At 47.5% G+C, this 19154-nt stretch overlaps 5 protein-coding genes and 1 long non-coding RNA gene across 15 annotated transcripts; 3 read left to right on the top strand and 3 right to left on the bottom strand.

The window, feature by feature from the left end:
* Positions 1–70: 70 nt before the first annotated feature.
* LOC108151456 (peroxisome biogenesis factor 10) lies at positions 71–1185 on the bottom strand. The gene is made up of 2 exons (XM_017280077.2): positions 809–1185; positions 71–750 (listed from the first exon to the last, which is right to left on the bottom strand). The coding sequence occupies exons 1-2, from the start codon at positions 1079–1081 to the stop codon at positions 124–126; spliced, it is 900 nt and encodes a 299-aa protein (XP_017135566.1). The 5' UTR covers positions 1082–1185; the 3' UTR covers positions 71–123.
* A 388-nt stretch (positions 1186–1573) lies between these two features.
* Positions 1574–4101, top strand: LOC108151453 (molybdenum cofactor biosynthesis protein 1). 2 transcript variants are annotated; one of them, XM_017280071.2, is made up of 6 exons: positions 1574–1667; positions 1726–1940; positions 1998–2203; positions 2260–2338; positions 2508–3356; positions 3412–4101. In XM_017280071.2, exons 3-6 carry the CDS (start codon positions 2057–2059, stop codon positions 4056–4058), a joined length of 1722 nt encoding a protein of 573 aa, XP_017135560.1. In that variant the 5' UTR covers positions 1574–1667; positions 1726–1940; positions 1998–2056; the 3' UTR covers positions 4059–4101. The 2 variants fall into 2 exon arrangements, with proteins under 2 accessions (XP_017135560.1, XP_017135561.1); XM_017280072.2 differs by lacking the exon at positions 1574–1667 and having other exon boundaries at positions 1733–1940; positions 3425–3579.
* On the bottom strand, positions 4094–5014 carry LOC108151458 (probable prefoldin subunit 2). The gene is made up of 2 exons (XM_017280079.2): positions 4734–5014; positions 4094–4671 (listed from the first exon to the last, which is right to left on the bottom strand). Exons 1-2 carry the CDS (start codon positions 4862–4864, stop codon positions 4365–4367), a joined length of 438 nt encoding a protein of 145 aa, XP_017135568.1. The 5' UTR covers positions 4865–5014; the 3' UTR covers positions 4094–4364.
* Positions 5015–5718: 704 nt separating this feature from the next.
* LOC108152899 lies at positions 5719–6737 on the top strand. Its single transcript, XR_001774860.2, has 2 exons — positions 5719–5877; positions 6015–6737. It is a non-coding gene; the product is annotated as an uncharacterized LOC108152899 (long non-coding RNA).
* Positions 6374–9591, bottom strand: LOC108152898 (unc-112-related protein). Its single transcript, XM_017282545.2, has 2 exons — positions 9162–9591; positions 6374–9090 (listed from the first exon to the last, which is right to left on the bottom strand). The coding sequence occupies exon 2, from the start codon at positions 8972–8974 to the stop codon at positions 6839–6841; it is 2136 nt and encodes a 711-aa protein (XP_017138034.1). The 5' UTR covers positions 8975–9090; positions 9162–9591; the 3' UTR covers positions 6374–6838.
* A 1016-nt stretch (positions 9592–10607) lies between these two features.
* LOC108152969 (uncharacterized protein DDB_G0283357) lies at positions 10608–18128 on the top strand. Of its 9 annotated transcripts, XM_017282682.2 has the most exons (11): positions 10608–11436; positions 11543–11775; positions 12273–12338; positions 14767–14940; positions 15019–15358; positions 15512–15637; positions 15856–15930; positions 16623–16721; positions 16821–17074; positions 17135–17231; positions 17295–18128. In XM_017282682.2, exons 2-11 carry the CDS (start codon positions 11696–11698, stop codon positions 17406–17408), a joined length of 1425 nt encoding a protein of 474 aa, XP_017138171.1. In that variant the 5' UTR covers positions 10608–11436; positions 11543–11695; the 3' UTR covers positions 17409–18128. The 9 variants fall into 9 exon arrangements, with proteins under 9 accessions (XP_017138171.1, XP_017138172.1, XP_033242446.1 ...); XM_017282683.2 differs by having other exon boundaries at positions 10608–11775; positions 17138–17231; XM_033386555.1 differs by lacking the exon at positions 16623–16721 and having other exon boundaries at positions 10609–11775; positions 16833–17074.
* The last annotated feature ends 1026 nt before the right edge of the window (positions 18129–19154 follow it).

Raw genomic sequence — 19154 nt, 5'->3', positions numbered from 1 at the left:
TACTGTAAATAGAAATAGATTTAAGATTTTATATATAATGAAGACACACACCAAACACAAAACCCTCGTATACAATGTATATACATATAATTGTTTTAAATAAATCAAAATACAAATATAATCCTAGGCGTAATTCTGTAGTTGTATCACTTGCGACTTCTTTAGAGACTCGCGGCACAGCGGGCACTCGTCGCGCTCCTCCAGCCACTCCAGAATGCAGCTCCAGCAGAAGATGTGGCCGCATGGTGTCAGGCTGCAGTTGGTGCGCGGCTCCAGACAGAGTATGCACTGAGGGGCATCGTGATTCGACGACTTGACACTCGATGCACGATGCAGGAAACGTTTACCCGTCTGCTTGAGGGTTTCTAGCTGCTGACGCTTGTGCTCCCGCCAGGCATCCCAGCTGCTGATGGCCAGGGAGACGGTCACCTGGAGGAATGTGATGACGCCCAGGATCTTGTAGCCGTACAGCGAGAACTCTGGCTGCAGCCAGTGGCGGATAAGTACGTAGTTGATGCCAGTGGTGCGCTTGGACAACTGGTACTTGCTGGAATTCAGGTAAAAGAGCGACTTGTGCAGGGCCTTTATATAGCTGGGCGACTGTTTCAGGCGATGGATGAGTTTCTTCAGCTGAAGCTTGGCTTCGGGACGAATCTCCTCGTGATTTGCTATATACAGGTCCAGCTTTTGCAGTAATCGGATGAACAGGGCATCTCCACCAAACTCTAGGACAATGGCAAGAAGTTGCATCTACAAAGGAGATTGTAAGTCTATGAATTGTATGAAAAGAACCACTTTCAGGACTTGCCAGTCGACTGGGTATTTGCTTGTAGTTGCCATCCACTTGTATGATGCCCGTGTACTCCTCGCCCAGCGTCTGAAGGCTGTTTACCGAGGCGAATCCGTGATAACTAAGCTCCGCCAGCAATTTGCACATTTGATTGAATTTAATCCAATTTCGTGGGCCAGTGAGGCGTAGGACATCCGAGAAGTCCTCGGCCAGCTCGTTGGTGTATCGAGCATCTTTTTGCACGGATCGCACGATTTCCGGCTGCCTGGCACGGGCTTTTCGAAAGTCCATTGTTTATCTGGTTATTTGGAATGTAGTAGGTTTCAACATCGTTTTGGTAGCAACGGCCGATCAAAGTGCAAAATAGCGTGATCAGCTGTTCCTGCTGTCATCGAATTTACTCGATATTTTCCGTCTATCGGCTATGGTCGTATGACACTAGACACTAACTGCAAAAAGTCACAAGAATAACATGCAGCGCAAACTGCAAAAGCCGAGACAGCCTTATGGTAGGTGAGAGCGAGAGAGATATATGCGTCAATTTGGATGTTTCTGTTTTGTCACAGATAGTGCCTCCATTCATCGACTAATAGCCGGGAGACGTGTTTAGATACGGATACGAACACTAATTTTGCGTTTTGTCAATCAAGCTATCTCTCTTCTGGCAGCAAAGTTAGACAAGTCTAGTGTCATCAGGCCATTAGTTTTCAGACTGTACGGTTTTGAAGTACAGTGAAATACGACCATAAGGAATGCCTCAGCTTCTTCATAACCTTTGACGTGTTCAGTATTCTAATATTTACAGCATGTGGGCAGTGGTCGTTTTGTAATATGCAATATACCTGCGCTGATAAAGCAGCTATCGCCTTTTGCTGAAGTAAGCAGTTTGCAAAATTCGGCTCAGCTCATAATGGAGTGTGTCTTCTCTTCCATAGCCATTTCAAATTTCCTAATGCCAACAATTAGCCGGTACGCTGCACACACGCTCACTAAAATGATAAGTGGAGGAGCTTTAGCGATGCCAAAAGCCCCAATAGAATCACCCGCCGCGCCGTTAGTTTACAAACAAAGCTCGGCGAGTGTGGAGTGGATCGTGTGCTGCCGAAATTGGATCCCGCCGAGCGATATTGAAAGAAGAAGCGCCCCTGCCGTGAGCATATGTAATTGCTTATCATTAAATATTATTAAACGGCCTGCTTTGATCCAGCCCCCCAGCAAGTTAAGGGTTTACGTAAGCTTAATTTATTGAAGCACGACATCAATCAAATGCGTCTTCTGGTGAAATACGCGAACAGGCTGCTGTGCCAGACTGCAGCACCGGTTCCCCTCCGCCAGAAGGCTTCGGCAGCGGCAACCGGTTCCCTGAAGCTGGCGACAAGTGCGCAAACTGAGCCGGAGAGAGTCAACAAACAGGTGCTAGCAGCCACATTTCTAATGAGGAATGAATCAGCTAATCCTCTGTTTCATAGGACTCGCCGCTGACGGACACCTTTGGGCGACACCACACCTATTTGCGGATTTCGCTCACGGAACGCTGCAACCTGCGCTGTAAGTTTCCAACCAGCCCTACCGCAACAGGTTCTGGGCCAATCGTTCGTTTATCAGCGACACGATACCCATGCTGATACGATAACAGGCCCAGGGCCCACTCGGGCTGAAGTGGATGCCTGGCTTAATTAAATGTTGTGGCGAAATTCACAGAAAACATGTGTTTCAGGTGACTACTGCATGCCCGCGGATGGAGTGCCCTTGCAGCCCAAGGCGAATCTGCTGACCACCGAGGAAATAATCCGTCTGGCCCGCATCTTTGTGGAGCAGGGGGTGCGGAAGATACGGCTTACGGGCGGAGAACCCACTGTTCGGCGGGACATTGTCGATATGGTGGCAGAGATGAAGGCCTTGCCCCAGCTGGAGCATGTGGGCATCACCACAAACGGCCTGGTACTGACCCGTCTGCTGCTACCCCTGCAAAGGGCAGGGCTGGACTCGCTTAACATCAGTTTGGACACACTGAAAAAGGACCGCTTCGAGAAGATTACCCGACGGAAGGGCTGGGAACGTGTCATTGCCGGTATCGATCTTGCCGTGCAACTGGGCTACCGCCCGAAGGTCAATTGCGTGCTGATGCGCAACTTCAACGAGGACGAAGTTTGCGACTTTGTGGAGTTCACCAGAGATCGGCCCGTAGACGTCAGATTCATCGAGTACATGCCCTTCTCCGGCAACAAATGGCACACAGACAGGCTGATCTCGTTCAAAGAGACGGTAGAGCTGATTCGCCGTCAATGGCCCGAGTTCGAGGCATTGCCAAATGGGCCAAACGACACATCAAAGGCTTTTGCAGTGCCGGGGTTCAAGGGACAGGTGGGCTTCATCACCTCCATGACAGAGCATTTCTGCGGCTCCTGCAATCGGCTAAGACTCACCGCAGACGGAAACATCAAGGTGTGTCTGTTCGGGAACAAGGAGTTCTCCTTGCGGGACGCCATGAGGAGCGACGTGTCTGAGGAGGATCTGGTGGACCTGATCGGAGCCGCAGTGCGGCGCAAGAAACGACAGCATGCAGGTGAGCTTGAATGGAGTCCATCAGTGGAGTCACAGAGGAGTACTCACATTTTCAGCATTCTCCCCCAGGCATGCTGAATCTCTCGCAGATGGAGAATCGCCCGATGATACTCATAGGCGGCTAGCCGACACCAGTCTCCAATTTCCCATTGCAAGCGCTGCACTGCTCCACCATCATCTTCATTCTCATCGTTCACAGCTGCTCCAGGCAGCCCGCCACTGCAGCACCCTCAGCCACGTCAACGCCCAGGGCAAGGCCCAGATGGTGGATGTCGGCGAGAAGCCAACCAGCACGCGACTGGCCCGAGCAGAAGCCACCGTTATAGTGGGGGAGCGACTCACTCAGCTCATTGCAGCCAACGAGTTGGCCAAAGGCGATGTCCTTAGTGTGGCTCAATTGGCCGGCATTCTAGGGGCCAAGCGGACATCCGAGCTGATCCCCCTGTGCCACAACATATCGCTGTCCTCGGTAAAGGTGAAGGCACAGCTCTTTCCCGAGAAACAGTGCGTGCGGCTGGAGGCTTCTGTCCGCTGCTCCGGCCAGACGGGCGTCGAAATGGAGGCCCTAACAGCCGTCTCCATTGCGGCCCTCACTGTCTATGACATGTGCAAGGCCGTGTCCCACGACATCTGCATCACCAATATCCGTCTGCTGAGCAAGTCCGGCGGCAAGCGGGACTACCAGCGCCAGGAGCCGTCCTGAGAAGCGTTCCAATAAAGCCCCACACAAGTGGTTCATTCTGTTACAGAAGTGGTTTACTTTCAGGACCAGTGTGTGGTTGTTTGGTAGGGTGTGGTGTGTTATGCGTGAATGACAGAGATTTGGGATGTGAGTGGGCGTGTGAACTTCGCCTTACAGCTAAAAATTACATATAACATTAGAACTTCAGTATTCAATCCATGATCCGGGATCGGTTGAGTTATTGTTCGCAAATCTTGGCAGAGTTCATTTCATACATAGACACAATAAATACGCTGCGCAGGCTGGGTTCTCTGCTTGCTTGGGCCTCTAGTTGGAGATGAGAACGTTGCGGTTCCTAGACTTGCTGCCGCTGCTCTCCGCATCCGATTTACCGCCCTCGGCGCCAAGGTGCTCGCCACGGATTTTGATGTTGTGCTCCTCCTTAAATTTGTTCAGCTCCGTACCCTTTTTGCTCAGATCCGCAGTGATTATAGTAATGGTCTGGGCAATGAAGTTCTGGTTCTCCACCAGCTTCGGCAGCACCTCCTTCACGGTCCGCTCACAGAGGACGCCGCCGATCAGACGAAAGCATTTGCGGTCCGGATCGGCCAACTTCAGTGTTTCTATCACAGTTCTGGGAGAAAGAAAATATATTTTAGCATTGTAATGTCCACTGGTGGCCTGCCAATGACTCACTTGTGCTCCCTCAAGTCCATTTCCAGGGTGTTCAGGTTGTTGGCCAAATTTCGCTGTTGGTTCCGCAGCTGTTGAAATTGGGCCACAATTGCCTCCTGGCTGGGCGTTGGTTTCGTTGATTCGGTGCTCATTATGATGCTCAGTCCTTAAACAGTAACCCCGTGTATACTAAAAGTATGTCTCGAATACTTAGTCGGCTTGTTTAGCACAAGTTCAGAATTTTCGTTTAAAATATGACGGCAAACACGAGGCCAAAAGAGCAAATACGTCACAAATTTTAAAACATACCGTACAAATACTGATGAATTATTAGTAATCAATTTGCATCATATTCCTTGTTTTTGATATTCGGTTGAATATTACCAGCTAGCTAAGACTCTCAGCTCTGAACTCGATATTTTATCCTATTGATAAAACAATTTCCCACAAGACTAGTTAACTTTAAGTTCACACCTTTATTGGATTGTTTATAAAATAAGGTTTAAGCAAAACCGGTCAACAACAATTTGCACTAAATTAATGTCCTTACATGGTAACTACACGATAACTCCACATTTGCTACATTTTAACTACATTGTCATGTAATTAGCAAGGGCGACACCTGAAGGGAAATGTGTGTTTTAAAAATTGTTGCCCGTTTTTTGTATATAAGCCCCATGGAAGCGCCAGTGTGAAAAACCTCCGCTATTCACTTTTTGAAATGTCTTTTTTTCCGACATTTTTGAAAAAATTTAGATTTTGATGGCAAGCGATCAGTAATTCGATGCTGATCTTGAATACTAATTCGTTGTGGCCTGGGACACGGCTCCAAGGGGCATTTCTACACGTTTTCTACATTGGTGCATTGCACAAGACGGTGAGTCCATAAGGCGTCTTAAAACATACTGGAAAATTCTAGAAAATACTGTGAAATGTAGAAAATTTGCAAGGTGTGTGCGCTAGATGAGGTGGCAAGTACATCAGTGTCGATTAAATATGCCGTCTCATTTTAAAAATATACCGGAAATATACTGACGGATTCAAGTACAAATGGTACAATTACACAGCATTGCAGTTGAACTGGAACTGGCTATCGATTCATCGTGCAACAGCGCGAAACTGTGGGATTGACTTATCGAATTTAAAAAAGCTATTCAATTAGGTGGTAAGCCCTTTCATTTGGATTTCTACGTAAACTGCCAGAGACCATAGCAAAATTTCTCCAGCTATTACTTTATTGTCCCTAATTGAATTAAATTGAAGACTTATTTGATTTTGCATGCCTCCATGCAATCTTTGCAGTGCCCCCTGAGATGCGACCCCATTCAGAATAACTCTTCAACGCTGTCATCAATCAACGGCTAACCCCATGGAGTGTCTGTGTAATCTCCGTATAGGGCAAAGAATGAGTCCACGTCGCTCCTCTGCTTATCAATTCAATTGAAATTGTTATTAATAACAATAAGCATGCTTTATATTGCAGCACGCCCCTCCGCCATGGGGGATGAGTAAGCACCCAGAGGAGCAGCTCAGCGCAGCTCAGGGTTCGAGTTTCCAGCTGCTATCATCTGTCTGGATGCCTGGATTGAGTGGAGTATATGCAAATAAATGCGACACGACACGATCATGTTGTTTACGATCATTAAAAACGTATCAAATAATTTATTCTGCTTATTAATTTGTTTAATAAATATACAATATATAAAACTGCTGGTTAGTCCACACACAATAAACTGTACGAAGAGTAGTAGTAAAAAAAAAAGGCTGATTGTGGGGCTATATCACCCCACTTTGGACTAAAGTTGTAGCTTTAACATGCTGCTTGGGGGCTGTGGGACTGTTAGAAATACATACACAGAACACAGTACACAGAACATTGACTTGGAGTTGGTTAAGATTGCTTCTGGCAAAAGGCACAACATTGTTATCATCAGTGTAGGTCGTTATTAGTCTAGGTATTTGCTGCTCTATCTTCGTTTCCATTTTTCCATTAACATTTACACATACACACACGAACTCTTTAAATATAGATAAAACATGCGACGAAGTTTGTGCTTGGCACTTGTAAGACTGCTGCTGTACTCCTCCATCTACATCTCCACCGCTCTATGATTGCTATGATCTCTTTACGACCATCCACCCGTCAGCTTGTGGAACATCTCCTCGTTGAGGGTCTGATTGTTCTCCTTGGAGCGCATCGACATGAAGATGTAGCCGCCAATGAATTCGTGCACCACCTTGCAGTCGGCGGACTGGCAAGAGAATACCACGCTCTCGTCGTGGAACTGAATCATCATGCACTTGATGCCCCAATTCACGTTCCAGGCCTTCATTGTGTTGTAGCGCCAGGTCTTGATGTGGTCGCCCGAATTGAGGTCCATGCGCATGATGCGATTGTGGGCCACTCCCAGCAGCTCCTCCTTCTTGTGGCCATCGAACTTGATGATGAACAGCGTGACGCCAAAGTCTGGAAGGGATTGCCAGGCCTGTATGTACCTGAGCTTCGATTCCATCAGCGGCAGCTTCTTCACATTGGCATGCGCCTCCAGTATCCTTTGCACCGCTTTGCTGGATAGCTTGCGCAGCATCTTGGGCGACAGGTAGTCCATGGGCTCCACGCTGCGTGGATTGATGGTCAGGGGAGCTCCTTGGGCAGGCTTCTGCATCTGCAGCAGGGATCGAATGCTGCTCACCTCGCTGTCATAGGAGCTGTCGGCTAGAGAACGGCCCTTGGCGGCCAGACGGCAGGCAGCCATCCACTTGGCGTACTGCTCCTCGTTCTCGCACCGCACCCAGACTTCGCTGTTGGGCCCGCTCCTGCCTTCGGGCGGCACCTCCAGACGAATGGCGAACTTTCCTTGGGCCAAATGAACATCGGGAGTCACTTCGCAGCCGCGCAGGTTGATGCTGATGGTGGGAGCACCGCGACGCGAATCCTCCTGCGACTTGTAGAGATGCAAGTGCAGATCCCGGTAGGTGAAGAAGTAGCGCTTGTAGCCCTTGAGGGTGAACCTCTGTGGCTTGAGGAATCTCAAGTAGTCGGACAGCTCGGGTATCCTGGTTATGTTGCCCTGATCTTTGCCATTGCTGGGTCCCTCGAGTGTAATTTGCAGCTCATTCAGAGCTGAATCGATGTCATCCTCTCCACCATTCTCCTGGCTCGACGTCTCTATCCCGGAATCTATGCCAGGCGGATGCAGTTCCGTTTGGTGGTTCACTTGGAACTGGAGGGCGGCGAACATGAGGGTCTCCTCCTCGGTGCAGTCCAGCTCCTCGTTGAGAATAGACCACTTGGCCTGCTCGTACAGCTGATTGATGCGCACCTGGTCGTACTTCGGGTTCAGATCGAAGAAGGTGAAGTACTTGAAGCGCAAACAGAGTGTGTCGTACTCCCTCACGCCCTGCTCCATGATGGACAGCGAGGAGTCCAGCCAGCCCACATTAAGGCGTGCCTTCTCCACCAGGGTCTTGGGCCGCACCAGACGGGCCCGCACGTCCGGACTGGGGGATCGGGGAGAGACGGCCAGGTTCTCCTGGAAATCGCCGAAACTGGAATTCGAATCGTAGCTGGCGTATCCATTGGAGCTGTGCTTCCATGTCCCTGTGGGCGAGCTGATCGGTGTTCCCGGTGCTGTGGCCGCCCTCCTTGGTGTGGTGGCATACGGCGAGGCAGGGGCACACAGGAGATTGCCATTGTGCGACCTGTCCAGGCTACCATTGCTACCGTTGTAGGCTGCGGCAATGGGCACAAAGGAGTTGGTGTCCGGGGCCGGCTGGAGGTAGGACACGCCGTTGGCCTCCGCCACAGGGATCTTCTTCTGTGGCAGCTTCGAGAAATTCTTCTTCAAGTGCTCCTGCTCTACGGGCTTGCAGAGAGACAGCTCTTCCGGGTAGCGTATGTCCAGATCCTTGCACAGGTTTACCACGGCCCCAAAGGTCTTGGCCGAGAAGTTGACGCGGTAGTCAAGATACCGCAGATCGGGCAGCTGCACCCTCAGTGTTTTGTGCATGGGTGTAAAGTGGAGGAACGAGTCCGACTGTACTCCGGCCTGGTCCAGTGTGGAGCGTGTCCTTGTTAGCCAAACGTTCTTGGCGGGCCACCACAGGGCATGGTCCGACCAGTCCTTGGGCATTTCCGGGTCAACAAGCTGGAGCATCACTCCGCCAATGTGCTGATCTCCCTTCACCCGCAGCGTCTTCTCTACCTGCAGATCTGTGATGAGGATCTGCAGGTTCCAGGTGTTCTCACCGACATGAATCATCGTCCGTTTCAGTCGCAATCTATAGCCTATTTCAGATACACAATGATGAGGGGGCGTCGCCGTCCAATACTAGAGTAGCGCCGCGAACAGAACGAGCAGCGACCAGCGAACAGAGTCTAGAAATGTATAGCAGCACAAACAATCACCGTCTAAAATTGCTCCCAAACGATGACGTAATCCAACTTACGTTTCGACGTTTCTCCGCAGAACAAAAAAAAATTGTTCCCCGTTTTTGCAATAAATTCGTTCGTTGGGACGGGGAGGGGAGCGGATCGCCCTTATCTCGCCAGATGTTTGCTCTGCTGCTATATCCGCCACTCGGTCACTTGGGGCGGGAGGTGGAGGTGGAGGAGGAGGGGTAGAGGAGATGTCAGCAGAATTGCTGGGGCTAGCTGCTTGAAGCGAGTAATTAATACACGCCCAAGGTTATGATGATGTTTTGTTTCCACAATTCAATAGTCGCTTGACTTGTGGCGTCGCTCCGCAGCAGCAATGTTTTCCGTTCCGCGACACGAAATTAATGTGCTTCGCTTCCGAAAATGTATAAATAAAGAAATATATATTTAAGTAAAATACATTTTCAGCAAACAAAACAGCAATGTGGACCGCGGACTTATCGAAAAAATATACCGTCCGACCCTCCTAAATATACCGAAACATACCGTCTCATTTAAAAAATACACCGTAAATATACTGACGAATTCAAGTTATATTTTACATATTCCTTAATTTTGATATTCTGTCGAATATTCCCAGCTTTATAGAATATTTAGCCATGCCTAAATAATTTTAACCTATCAATGAATCAATTTTTTACTTAACTGGCTTATTCTAAATACTTGCTTTTATTGCACTTTGCAAAAAAAAAATGTTTTAGCGAAAATGAGAGCCTTAACCGATGTGGAAAAAAAAACAAAGAGTGGTGCGCGCCAAATAGAAAGTGTTTGAAAGTGAATGAGCGAAAAGGATATAAATGCAATGCATTGGAATAAATGATGCACGGAAGCATGATTTGAGAATCCGAAAATATATAAATAAAGAAATATATATTAAAGTAGAATACTAGATGCTGGCCATTTTCAGGGGAAAGGCTCAAATTTCCGTTCGTTACCTATCGATAGTTGAGTTTACTCAATAGCCTGAATTCGTGCTCACATTTGCACAGAGTTGAGTTATTGATACGTCTAAGTCCAGCAAATTACTAAAATGGTTGATCTACTGACAACATTATTTTATATTTATAAATGTGTATATTTGCACATTTTCCCTTAGCCAAAATTTGTACGCGCCTGATTTTGATTTTTGTACAGGGTTGAAATATTTGGAAAATCGAACAAAAGCAACTAAATAACTGTTTAAGAATAGGATCCTTTTCCAGAATCTGATTATGATGACATGTAGAATGTTTTATTGGAATTTGTTGATCCGGGGGATAAAATCGATGGTCAGTAATGCTAGTTCTTGTTTAGGAAAATTAACAATGATCTAATTTAATTATACCATACTTGGTGGCAGCCCTAGTGCCACCTCGATTTTTAGTCGAAATGCAACCAACCTTCACGCCTTACCGCTTCACACTCTATTCGTAAACAGAGACAACAAATGTTACGTGGGTGTGTGTGTGGAGCAAAAAGCTCCATCGCTCCGGCTGCACAACATACCTCAAAAGGCCCCAGTCTGTACAGTGGCGACTGTTGTTGCGAGCGCACCGACTGGGGAAAAACTATTAGTTTTATTAACATAGCACATAGCGGAACATTGTGTAAAGCACGCGCGAGTCTGGTCTTTCGTCTCACTCTGCTCCACACACACGAACACACGAACAGAGAGAAATACCTGTAAAGCAGGCGAAGACTTCGTTTGTTGGTTGCAAAAAAACGGTGCATGGAAAATCGGAAAATCTTTTTGTTTTTGTTAAACAAAGTTTGCCTTTGCGAACATAGTGTCAACTCAAAACATAGAGCCATAGTCAGCTTGTTCAAAAACTTCATTCTTACACCAGCAAACCTTACGGAAGGAAGTATACAGAAAACATCTGTGCTCAAAAAATCGATCCAGACAAAAAGTGAACTTTTTTTACGGGGCTAACAACAATTCACATTTATTTTCGTTATATTTCGGCACAATAATTATAAAAGAGAAACACACGAAAATAGCTTCAGCTACAGCTACAGCTTCACGAGTCGAGTCGAGTCGAGTGTAATCGGTGTATTACGTTGATAGTAAAAATAAAAGCGCAACAACCGCGGTGCTTAGTCATCCGTGCATCCGTGCGAGAGATAGTGCGCTGCTGCGAGATTCGCTGAGGAGGTATCTCCCATACGAATTCCATTCGAAGGAACTCCAAGCCTCTCATAATTACGAAATTGCATCAGTTGAAACAACGCCTACAACGACACGCCAGTGATTACAACAAAAGCAACAACTACATACGTCAGAGACAACAACGTCAAGGCGAATCGGTAACAGCAACAACAACAATTACAACCACTAGATATATATGTATATAGAGATATATCGTAGTAACCTGTTGTTTGTTCGCCACTCAACCTCTCTACGTGCCCCCAGCCGCATCTGAAATTGGTCATTTGTGTGCGGTTTACATATAGAGAGCAGAACGTAGACGGAGCGGCAGGCACACCTGTTTGGTGGCGACTGGAACCCGTGGACTGGACTGGGACTGCGACTGCGACTGCACGGGTCACTGGAAAGCAACACACAATGACGCGCCTCACAGAGGAAATGGTCATAGCTCGGTCCAAGCAATCGGATCTGGGCCTAATTACAAAACTGAATTGCTGGTAAGCTGCTGCGATAGATCTCTATTGTTAATCGTGCAGGTGCAGTAGCAGAAAACGTAGGTGAAAGCGTACCGTATCGTGCCCCTTGCTAGAGCTCCGATCTGTTTGGGTATCTGCCCACTTTTTGGGGCATGCTCTGGCGGCTTTCACTGGGGTGCCTGCCGGTGCTGATGTTGGTGCTGGTGCCCCTCCAGTTTGACCCAAATCCGGGGGCAATCTTCTAACCAGTTTAGAAGTGTCGTCCATTGCCGAGCGTCACGACTGCCTCCGCTCCGGTGGCGAGTGGAAAAACGCCTGCCACTCAAGAGCTTAGAGTGCCATGAAAATGCTTGGGAAAAGGCACTAAAAAGCAGTTGAACTACTTTTTCGAGCAGCAGACAGCCTACTATGCTCTCAAGCCCATCTCAGATACGGACTGCACTCACTGCACGAATCAATCATTTCGGAGAGGGTTAACTGTATCACTATCTCTGTTCTCCTTTCTCCGTTTCTTTCAGGGGAAGTGATCTCACCGATGTATCCATCATCAAGCGCATGCGTGGTGTCGAGGTGCTGGCGCTTAGGTAAGTCATTCCCTCATATAAGGATCATCTCATCTTCATTTCCTGCAAGCCCGCTCTGATTGAGTACGCTTCGGTTCCGCGGTACGAATTGCTTTGATATTTGCTTTCAAGTGATGTCATCGCCGCTTCGCTCCGGCATCATCATTAGGCGGGCAGAAATACGAGAAATACTTTGGCACGCTCGTAACGCGCGTAATTAATGCAAACGAAAAAGAGGCAACAAAAACTACAGCAGATACGAAATATAAGCTAAAAGTCGTGGGAGCTCCAAAATTGGCAATAGCCAGTCGCTTGCCTCGTACTTTTTCCAGCTGCGTGGCGTGGGCCCCTTGTGGCGAGTGCGTAGGGGGGGCTTGTTTCAGAGACTGGCTCCAGAGATACTTGTAAAAGATACTTCTGTACAATCTGTACTCTTTTCAGCGATATTTGTACTTGTACTTGTACTTGCGATGATTGGATTGCATGCCATGCCATGGCGCTGCCTTAAAAGGCGACAATCAGTTTTGACTGCCAAGGTCACCGAAATCGATTCCCCCCACCCCCCAGTTAAAACTTCGCCGTCATCTGCTGGCAATATGCTGACAAGTCTCAGATGCATGACTATACGTACATATATAATATACATATACATACATATATGTATATATTCGTATTCGTATAAATATGAGAGGTGTATGCAAAAGCTATGGCCATATGAGGAGTGCTCTGATGATGAATGCTTGTCATTGAACTTGAGGTATCGGAAGAGCAGGAAGAGAATCTTGATAAACAGCATCTTATTGTAGAAAGACAAGAGAGAGGGACAAAGACAGAGACAGAGACTTATGAAGTAGTATCTCTTGTGGCTTAAGCTATGAATCAAATTTGTCAACTTCGACGTTAGATTTATCTAATTATATTCGCCCTAAACCTAAAAGCTATACCTTTTCAGAATCTTTAAGAATACACCAATCGATTGGCATTCGAAATGTTCGAAATTCAAAAATGTTGTCTCCATTTATCCCTAAATATGGTATGTAGAATTAATCGGACAGGCTTGTAGATTAGTCAGTGTTTTGATTTTGTTAGGGCCATGGAAAACTCTATAAAAGGGGTTCCAAGATAGAAATTGAGACTTACAATATATTCTTGGGAGATATACAGTATTCCATGAAGACCTTACCTTTTTACTCACCCTAAGAACTCTTCAAGCACTCTTCAGATCTACGTATACTTATATGTATGGCATGCCTATTATCAGGAAGCTATTGCCGCAATCGAGGCTCTTCAACTTAGCTTTGCTTTATCATTTGGGTTTATCAGCTACTCGTAATAGATAGTAGAATATTGCATATTGTATATTGGGGGGCAACAACTTCTAGATACCCTTCGACTATCAAAGTTGACTGCCTTTTACTTTGCATTTAACAAGGAAAACCTTTTTGTTCCCAGTCGGTGGGTAGAAAAGAACAACTGGGTTTCTTTTTCAGTTGTTGTCTGTTTGGCATTTATATGCGTGGGGGGAGAGAGAGCTAGGCCTGTTGTGCTAGGCCTTGCCTTGGAGTGGCGGTCGTCGAGTGCCGGGGTACGCAATGTTCTTATGTGAGCCCATAAATCAGTTCAGGTGAAACGCGTTGGCGTAGTCCCTTTTCCATTTCCTTTTGGTTATTAAGGAATCCATATTGATTTGAATTGCGTGCCGCTGGCACTTTCCTCCAGCTCCTCGGGGCTCGAGGGCCGAGTGCCTAGTGCCATGACTCTTGCGGGCAACCTTGACGTTAATGGGGGACCCGGATTATGCATAGTATTTCTCTGATGGTTCCACTCCCGAGTGGCCTGCTTTAGTTCCCAGCCCTAAAAATAGTGGAACGGCTCCAGAGCCACTCGGAGACAACTCGAGTCGACTCTCCTCGAGGCAATGCACCCGTGTGCCATTTAATGACGAGTCGTGGCTAAGTTTAGCCACTTATTTATACACTTCCTCCGTCGGCCCCATATCTTATCTTATCGGTGGGGGGGTGCCAGAGCCACGAAAAGGGGTGGAACAATCAAAGCACGCGCCTCTGCCTTTGCCACGGGCAATTGGCCATTTGAAAGTAATTAGCATCGATGAATCGATGGATCGATGGATGGAGGTGCTAACCGGGGGAGACGGCTCTACGAAACTGACCTACCGATACAGATGATGACAAAGAGCGTGTCTCCTCTGCCCATCTGGTGCTTCTTTAACGGCGGTCGCTTGTGTGGCATTCTTCGGTTTCAACAGAGTTAATGACCTCTCCACGCAGCTGCCACCGAAAGAATCTTTTCATGATTCACGGCAGTTAGTTGGAGGCCGATGCGCCTCTGTCGCTTTATAACAGAGAAAGTTTGTTGAACCACAGATACTCGTACAGCTTGTGAGACATTCTTCTGAAACTCTTTCTCTCTGTTTCCTGTTCTTGTGCAGCGTCAATAAAATCAGCACCTTGGCGTACTTTGAAGACTGCTCGAAGCTGCAGGAACTATATCTGCGCAAGAACCACATTCAGGACGTCAATGAGATTGCTTACCTGCAGAATCTGCCAGCACTGAGGAACCTCTGGCTTGAGGAGAATCCATTCTGTGACCAGGCCGGCGACAAGTGAGTAATTCCCCCCTCCGATTTCAGTCGAAAGAAGCCCTCCAATGAGTACTCACATTTTTCACACCGCATTTGCAGCTATCGGGCGATCGTATTGCGCGCTTTGCCCAATCTGAAGAAACTCGATAATGTGGACGTCACACAGGAGGAGCTGGACGATGCCTTGCGTCGCGGTGGCAGCGTCGGCGGTGGCGGTGGCGGTGGCGGCGGCGGCGGCGGCGTCAGCGGTTCGGTGCCCGAGGATGAGGTGTACGAAGATGCCTATGAGGTACGACAGCAGCAGCATACATCGCCGCAGCATAGCTACCCCACACACTCGCCGCCACCGCAGCAGCAGCAGCAGTATCATCCACAGACGCAGCAGCAACCTCAACAACAACAGCAGCAGCGCCAGAGCTCGAGTCCCATCATGCGAGAGGTAAATCGCTACCTTTGTCGAGACTCTCCCACGCCACGCCCCGGTTTCACACTCGCCTTGGCTTTAATCTTAACTCGTAACTTTTAACTCTTAACTGAACTCTCGCCACGTCTTTGTATCTCCACTCCTGCTAATCCCGTTCCCATTAACAAGCCGCTTTTGTTAGCCAGCCCGCCGGGCAACCACAGCTGCGAAGGGACCATCACGCACAGTGCCAGCGATCTAGGTGGCAGCCAGGTGCTGCCAGTGCATGGCTCCAAGCCCCCAACACCCACCAAGGTAACCCCTAGAGATGGAGAATCCCATAGGAGAGATGTGGAGTGCAGGAGAAGGCAGTAGATCCATCAAGTTAGGAGTGTCTGTTTGTCTGCTTATAAATATGAATCCTGAAAGGAATATACCCAAGATAACTGAACAGGGAAAACCTTCCAGAATAATCTTTAATCTCCCCTTCCTTATCCGAAAAACTAAAAACTAATCTGTCTTGGTTTTCCCAGGAACCCGTGCATCCGCCATCGCCCATGTATAACACGTTAACCAAAGAGCAGCGCACTTCCTATCAGCAATACGATGTAAGATCCACTTCCTAACCAGCCATCGCCACCGCCCTACGCACATCCATCATGACAATATGCTGAGCCTCGTTGCCGAGCCCACTTTTTGGGGGCACCCTACTGAATAGGGTAGGGCGTGGATGGGGGGCACGTCACACTTGGTTGAAGTAGGAGGGTAACCCCTTGAAAGAGTCACGCGATGGCTTCGGCTGCGACAGCGACATGGTTAAGGTTCTCTTTTTCCCGTCGCTTGGCCATCGGACCCATTGTCTGCTTGCTTTTGTGGCTTAAGTCAGCCAGTTGACTTTGGGAGCCACAGGGCGAACTGGGGGTGGGGGAGGGGAAAACGAGAGAGACAAACCAAACAATAATTGCCAAAGAAGCCCAAATCGACAGCGAACAAAAGCCGAAACCGAAACGGGGAAAAATGGGTCATTATATATGCAGAGAATAGAGGAAGGGCTACACGGGCTAATGAGCCATTGAAGCAGCATTAGATTGTGCCCCAAAAAACAGTGCGACTTGCTCAACATTCCGTCATGTGGATGGCCGTTGGGGGGTCACCAATGCGAATTTAACGTCTCTAATGTGCTCACTCTTTCACAAAAACCATGCACCACCCGAACCACAACCTCAACCAAAACCACAACCACAACTCAACCCCCGACTAAAAACATCTGCACCACTAACCAACGCCCAATGACGAGCAGCGCTCGCCGGGCTCTGACCAGGAGAGCAGCCCAAATGCTGGCTATCGGGAGGTGCGACCAGCGCCCATCCCGCCCAGCATATCCGCACACTCGATGAAGGTAAGGGGCTTGCTGCCACACGGTGCCCCCCCATTCAGACGATGATGAATCGATGTTCGATATGCAAATCCACTTTTAATTTTGGTATTCCCCGAACAGGAATACTATCAGTCGGATCGCCCGACCTACCCGGCACACTATCGCCATAGCCAGACAGACCTCACCGAATGGGAGGAGCACCAGCAGCACCAAGTGCCGCAGGTCCACCACAATCCGTACGGCAGCCAGATGCTGAACCACCCACAACGTCGCATCGTCGGTCCCGAGAGTGGAGATCGTTTCACTGGCTACCGGAATGGAAGTGCGCGTGAGAACGGCGGGGATTGGGACCCAGAGGAGAGGCCACGATCAAGGTAAGCAATGGGATTGCATAGGATTCGTACGGGGATATTAGATGATTGGTTCCTTTCCAGCAGACGGCCGGAGGGTCGCTACAGCGATTCCACTAACAACGTGTCAGCCTCTGTGGCGAATCATTACTCGGGCTATCATCGTCGACCCATTAACCGGGTGAGTAAATGGCACAATATCGATAAGATATATGTATAACTGAATCATTTCCCTTTTCGTCAGAGCTCCAATCTATTGTCTGCCACGCTCTGCCTGGTCAAAGAGCTTGACTACGCCAGCCTGGAGGTGCTCGAACACGCCGTGCGGTGTCGCATCGATGAGCTGGCGACTGAATGATGAAGACGTCTTTCTAATCGGATGTCGATTAGCTAATCCCTGTCGCGTACCCTGGCCCGCGCACGGGAATCAAACACAAAAGACCAGAACATAACATATACGAGCACAAAAGACACTGTGGGAGCAGGAGCTGCCGCTGGGAGCAAAAGCTACGGCTGGTGACAGGAGGAGCCCTTCGAAATCTATTATACTAACGTCTAAAGCTACAAACCCAACAAATACTTAACGATTCATACTTGCCAATGTAAATTACGATATACTAGGTTAACAAGTTTTCTAAGAATATTGCTAAGGGGAAACCAGTACAGTAGGAGATAGATTGAGGGATTGATATCTGGAATATGAAGCTAAGATTCGTTTCGATGATACGCCTGTCGATTTCAACCCATTTAGTTTGTTAACCACCTCCTAGCGATCGCCGATCGGGCACTGACCACTGACTAGCCTTCTAGCCTGTACTTAATATGCGAGGATCGTACTAATTAACTAACGCCCAAGGCGCAAGCACAATGCATCTTCCTCGTTTAATTATAAATTAGTTGAAATGTATACTCATGAATTTGTTAAATATTTGTACACGACCGACCACTAAACTAACGTGACTTTTAAATTAATTTAATTATAGAGAAAAAAAACGTCCAGTTTATGTTTGCCTTCTTCTGTCCAATGATTATGTTTGAATATATCATGCATGCGCAATAAATAGGCAAATTAACAGAAGACGAACACTTGTTTTTTAATTATTGATTAATGTTAATACAAAATATAAATAAATATTAATCTATATATATAATAATAATATATAGGTAAATATGGGTTCTGGCACATTAGCCTAATTAATTACTAAATAACTATTATACTAATTAATTATGCGCATAATTAATTATGCTAGTTGTTCCAGAACCCGGTATATATTACTGCTACTGTTTCTAGTGATTCAAATTTTAATATACTGCTTAAAGCAGTTGAAAATTCTTCGAAACGGTTAGACACTGCTTGAGATTTTAGAGTGTTTGAGCTTTCAAAGCAGTGCATTTGAATTTTATTGCGCCAAGAAAGAACTTTGGCATTAAGCATGTACATATAATACTGCTTAAGGCAGTATGCAAATTCCTCGAAACGGTTATATGTAGACTGCTTGAAGAGCTTGACGAAGCAGTGAACCACAATTCCTTTGGCGGCAAGTCAAATCAATAAAGTTGTGCTTTTTGTGTCAATCCGTTAACTTTGACATTTTATTCAAAGGCAGACATATATGATTTTGTGCGTGCAAGAATTAAAATTGAAATTTATCCCAAACCAACACATACTCCCGACACTTATTCATCCGAAGCCGATCGATGGCTGCGAGGATTCCAAAGCTAACAACAGTTACCCAAAAACCCGGCCCAAGTCACAACGTTGCTCCGTGCGGCAACCTTTTTCTTCCCTTGCATTAAAAACTAGGCACACTCAATTAAAGATAATTGTACGAATAAAAACTCATTTGATTTAGGCGATATTTTCAGTGCCCTGACTCCTCCCTATTTACCTGATACTGGTTCCTCGTCCTCCAAACCGACCATCCACACGAGTGCGGGTACGCTCCGTACCCCTTTCTCGACCCCACAGATGTGAAACGCTCCGAGTCCTCCAACCCGAACCCACGGATGTGATACGCTCTGTGTCCCCTAGCCTGACCGCCCCCACGAATGTGACAGAAGGCGACTGAGTTTACCTCAGCCTGAATGGGGATACGTTACAACC

Source organism: Drosophila miranda, chromosome XR (genome assembly GCF_003369915.1).
Source record: "Drosophila miranda strain MSH22 chromosome XR, D.miranda_PacBio2.1, whole genome shotgun sequence".
Lineage (NCBI taxonomy): Eukaryota > Metazoa > Arthropoda > Insecta > Diptera > Drosophilidae > Drosophila > Drosophila miranda.
This window is presented reverse-complemented; position numbering and strand designations above follow the sequence as displayed.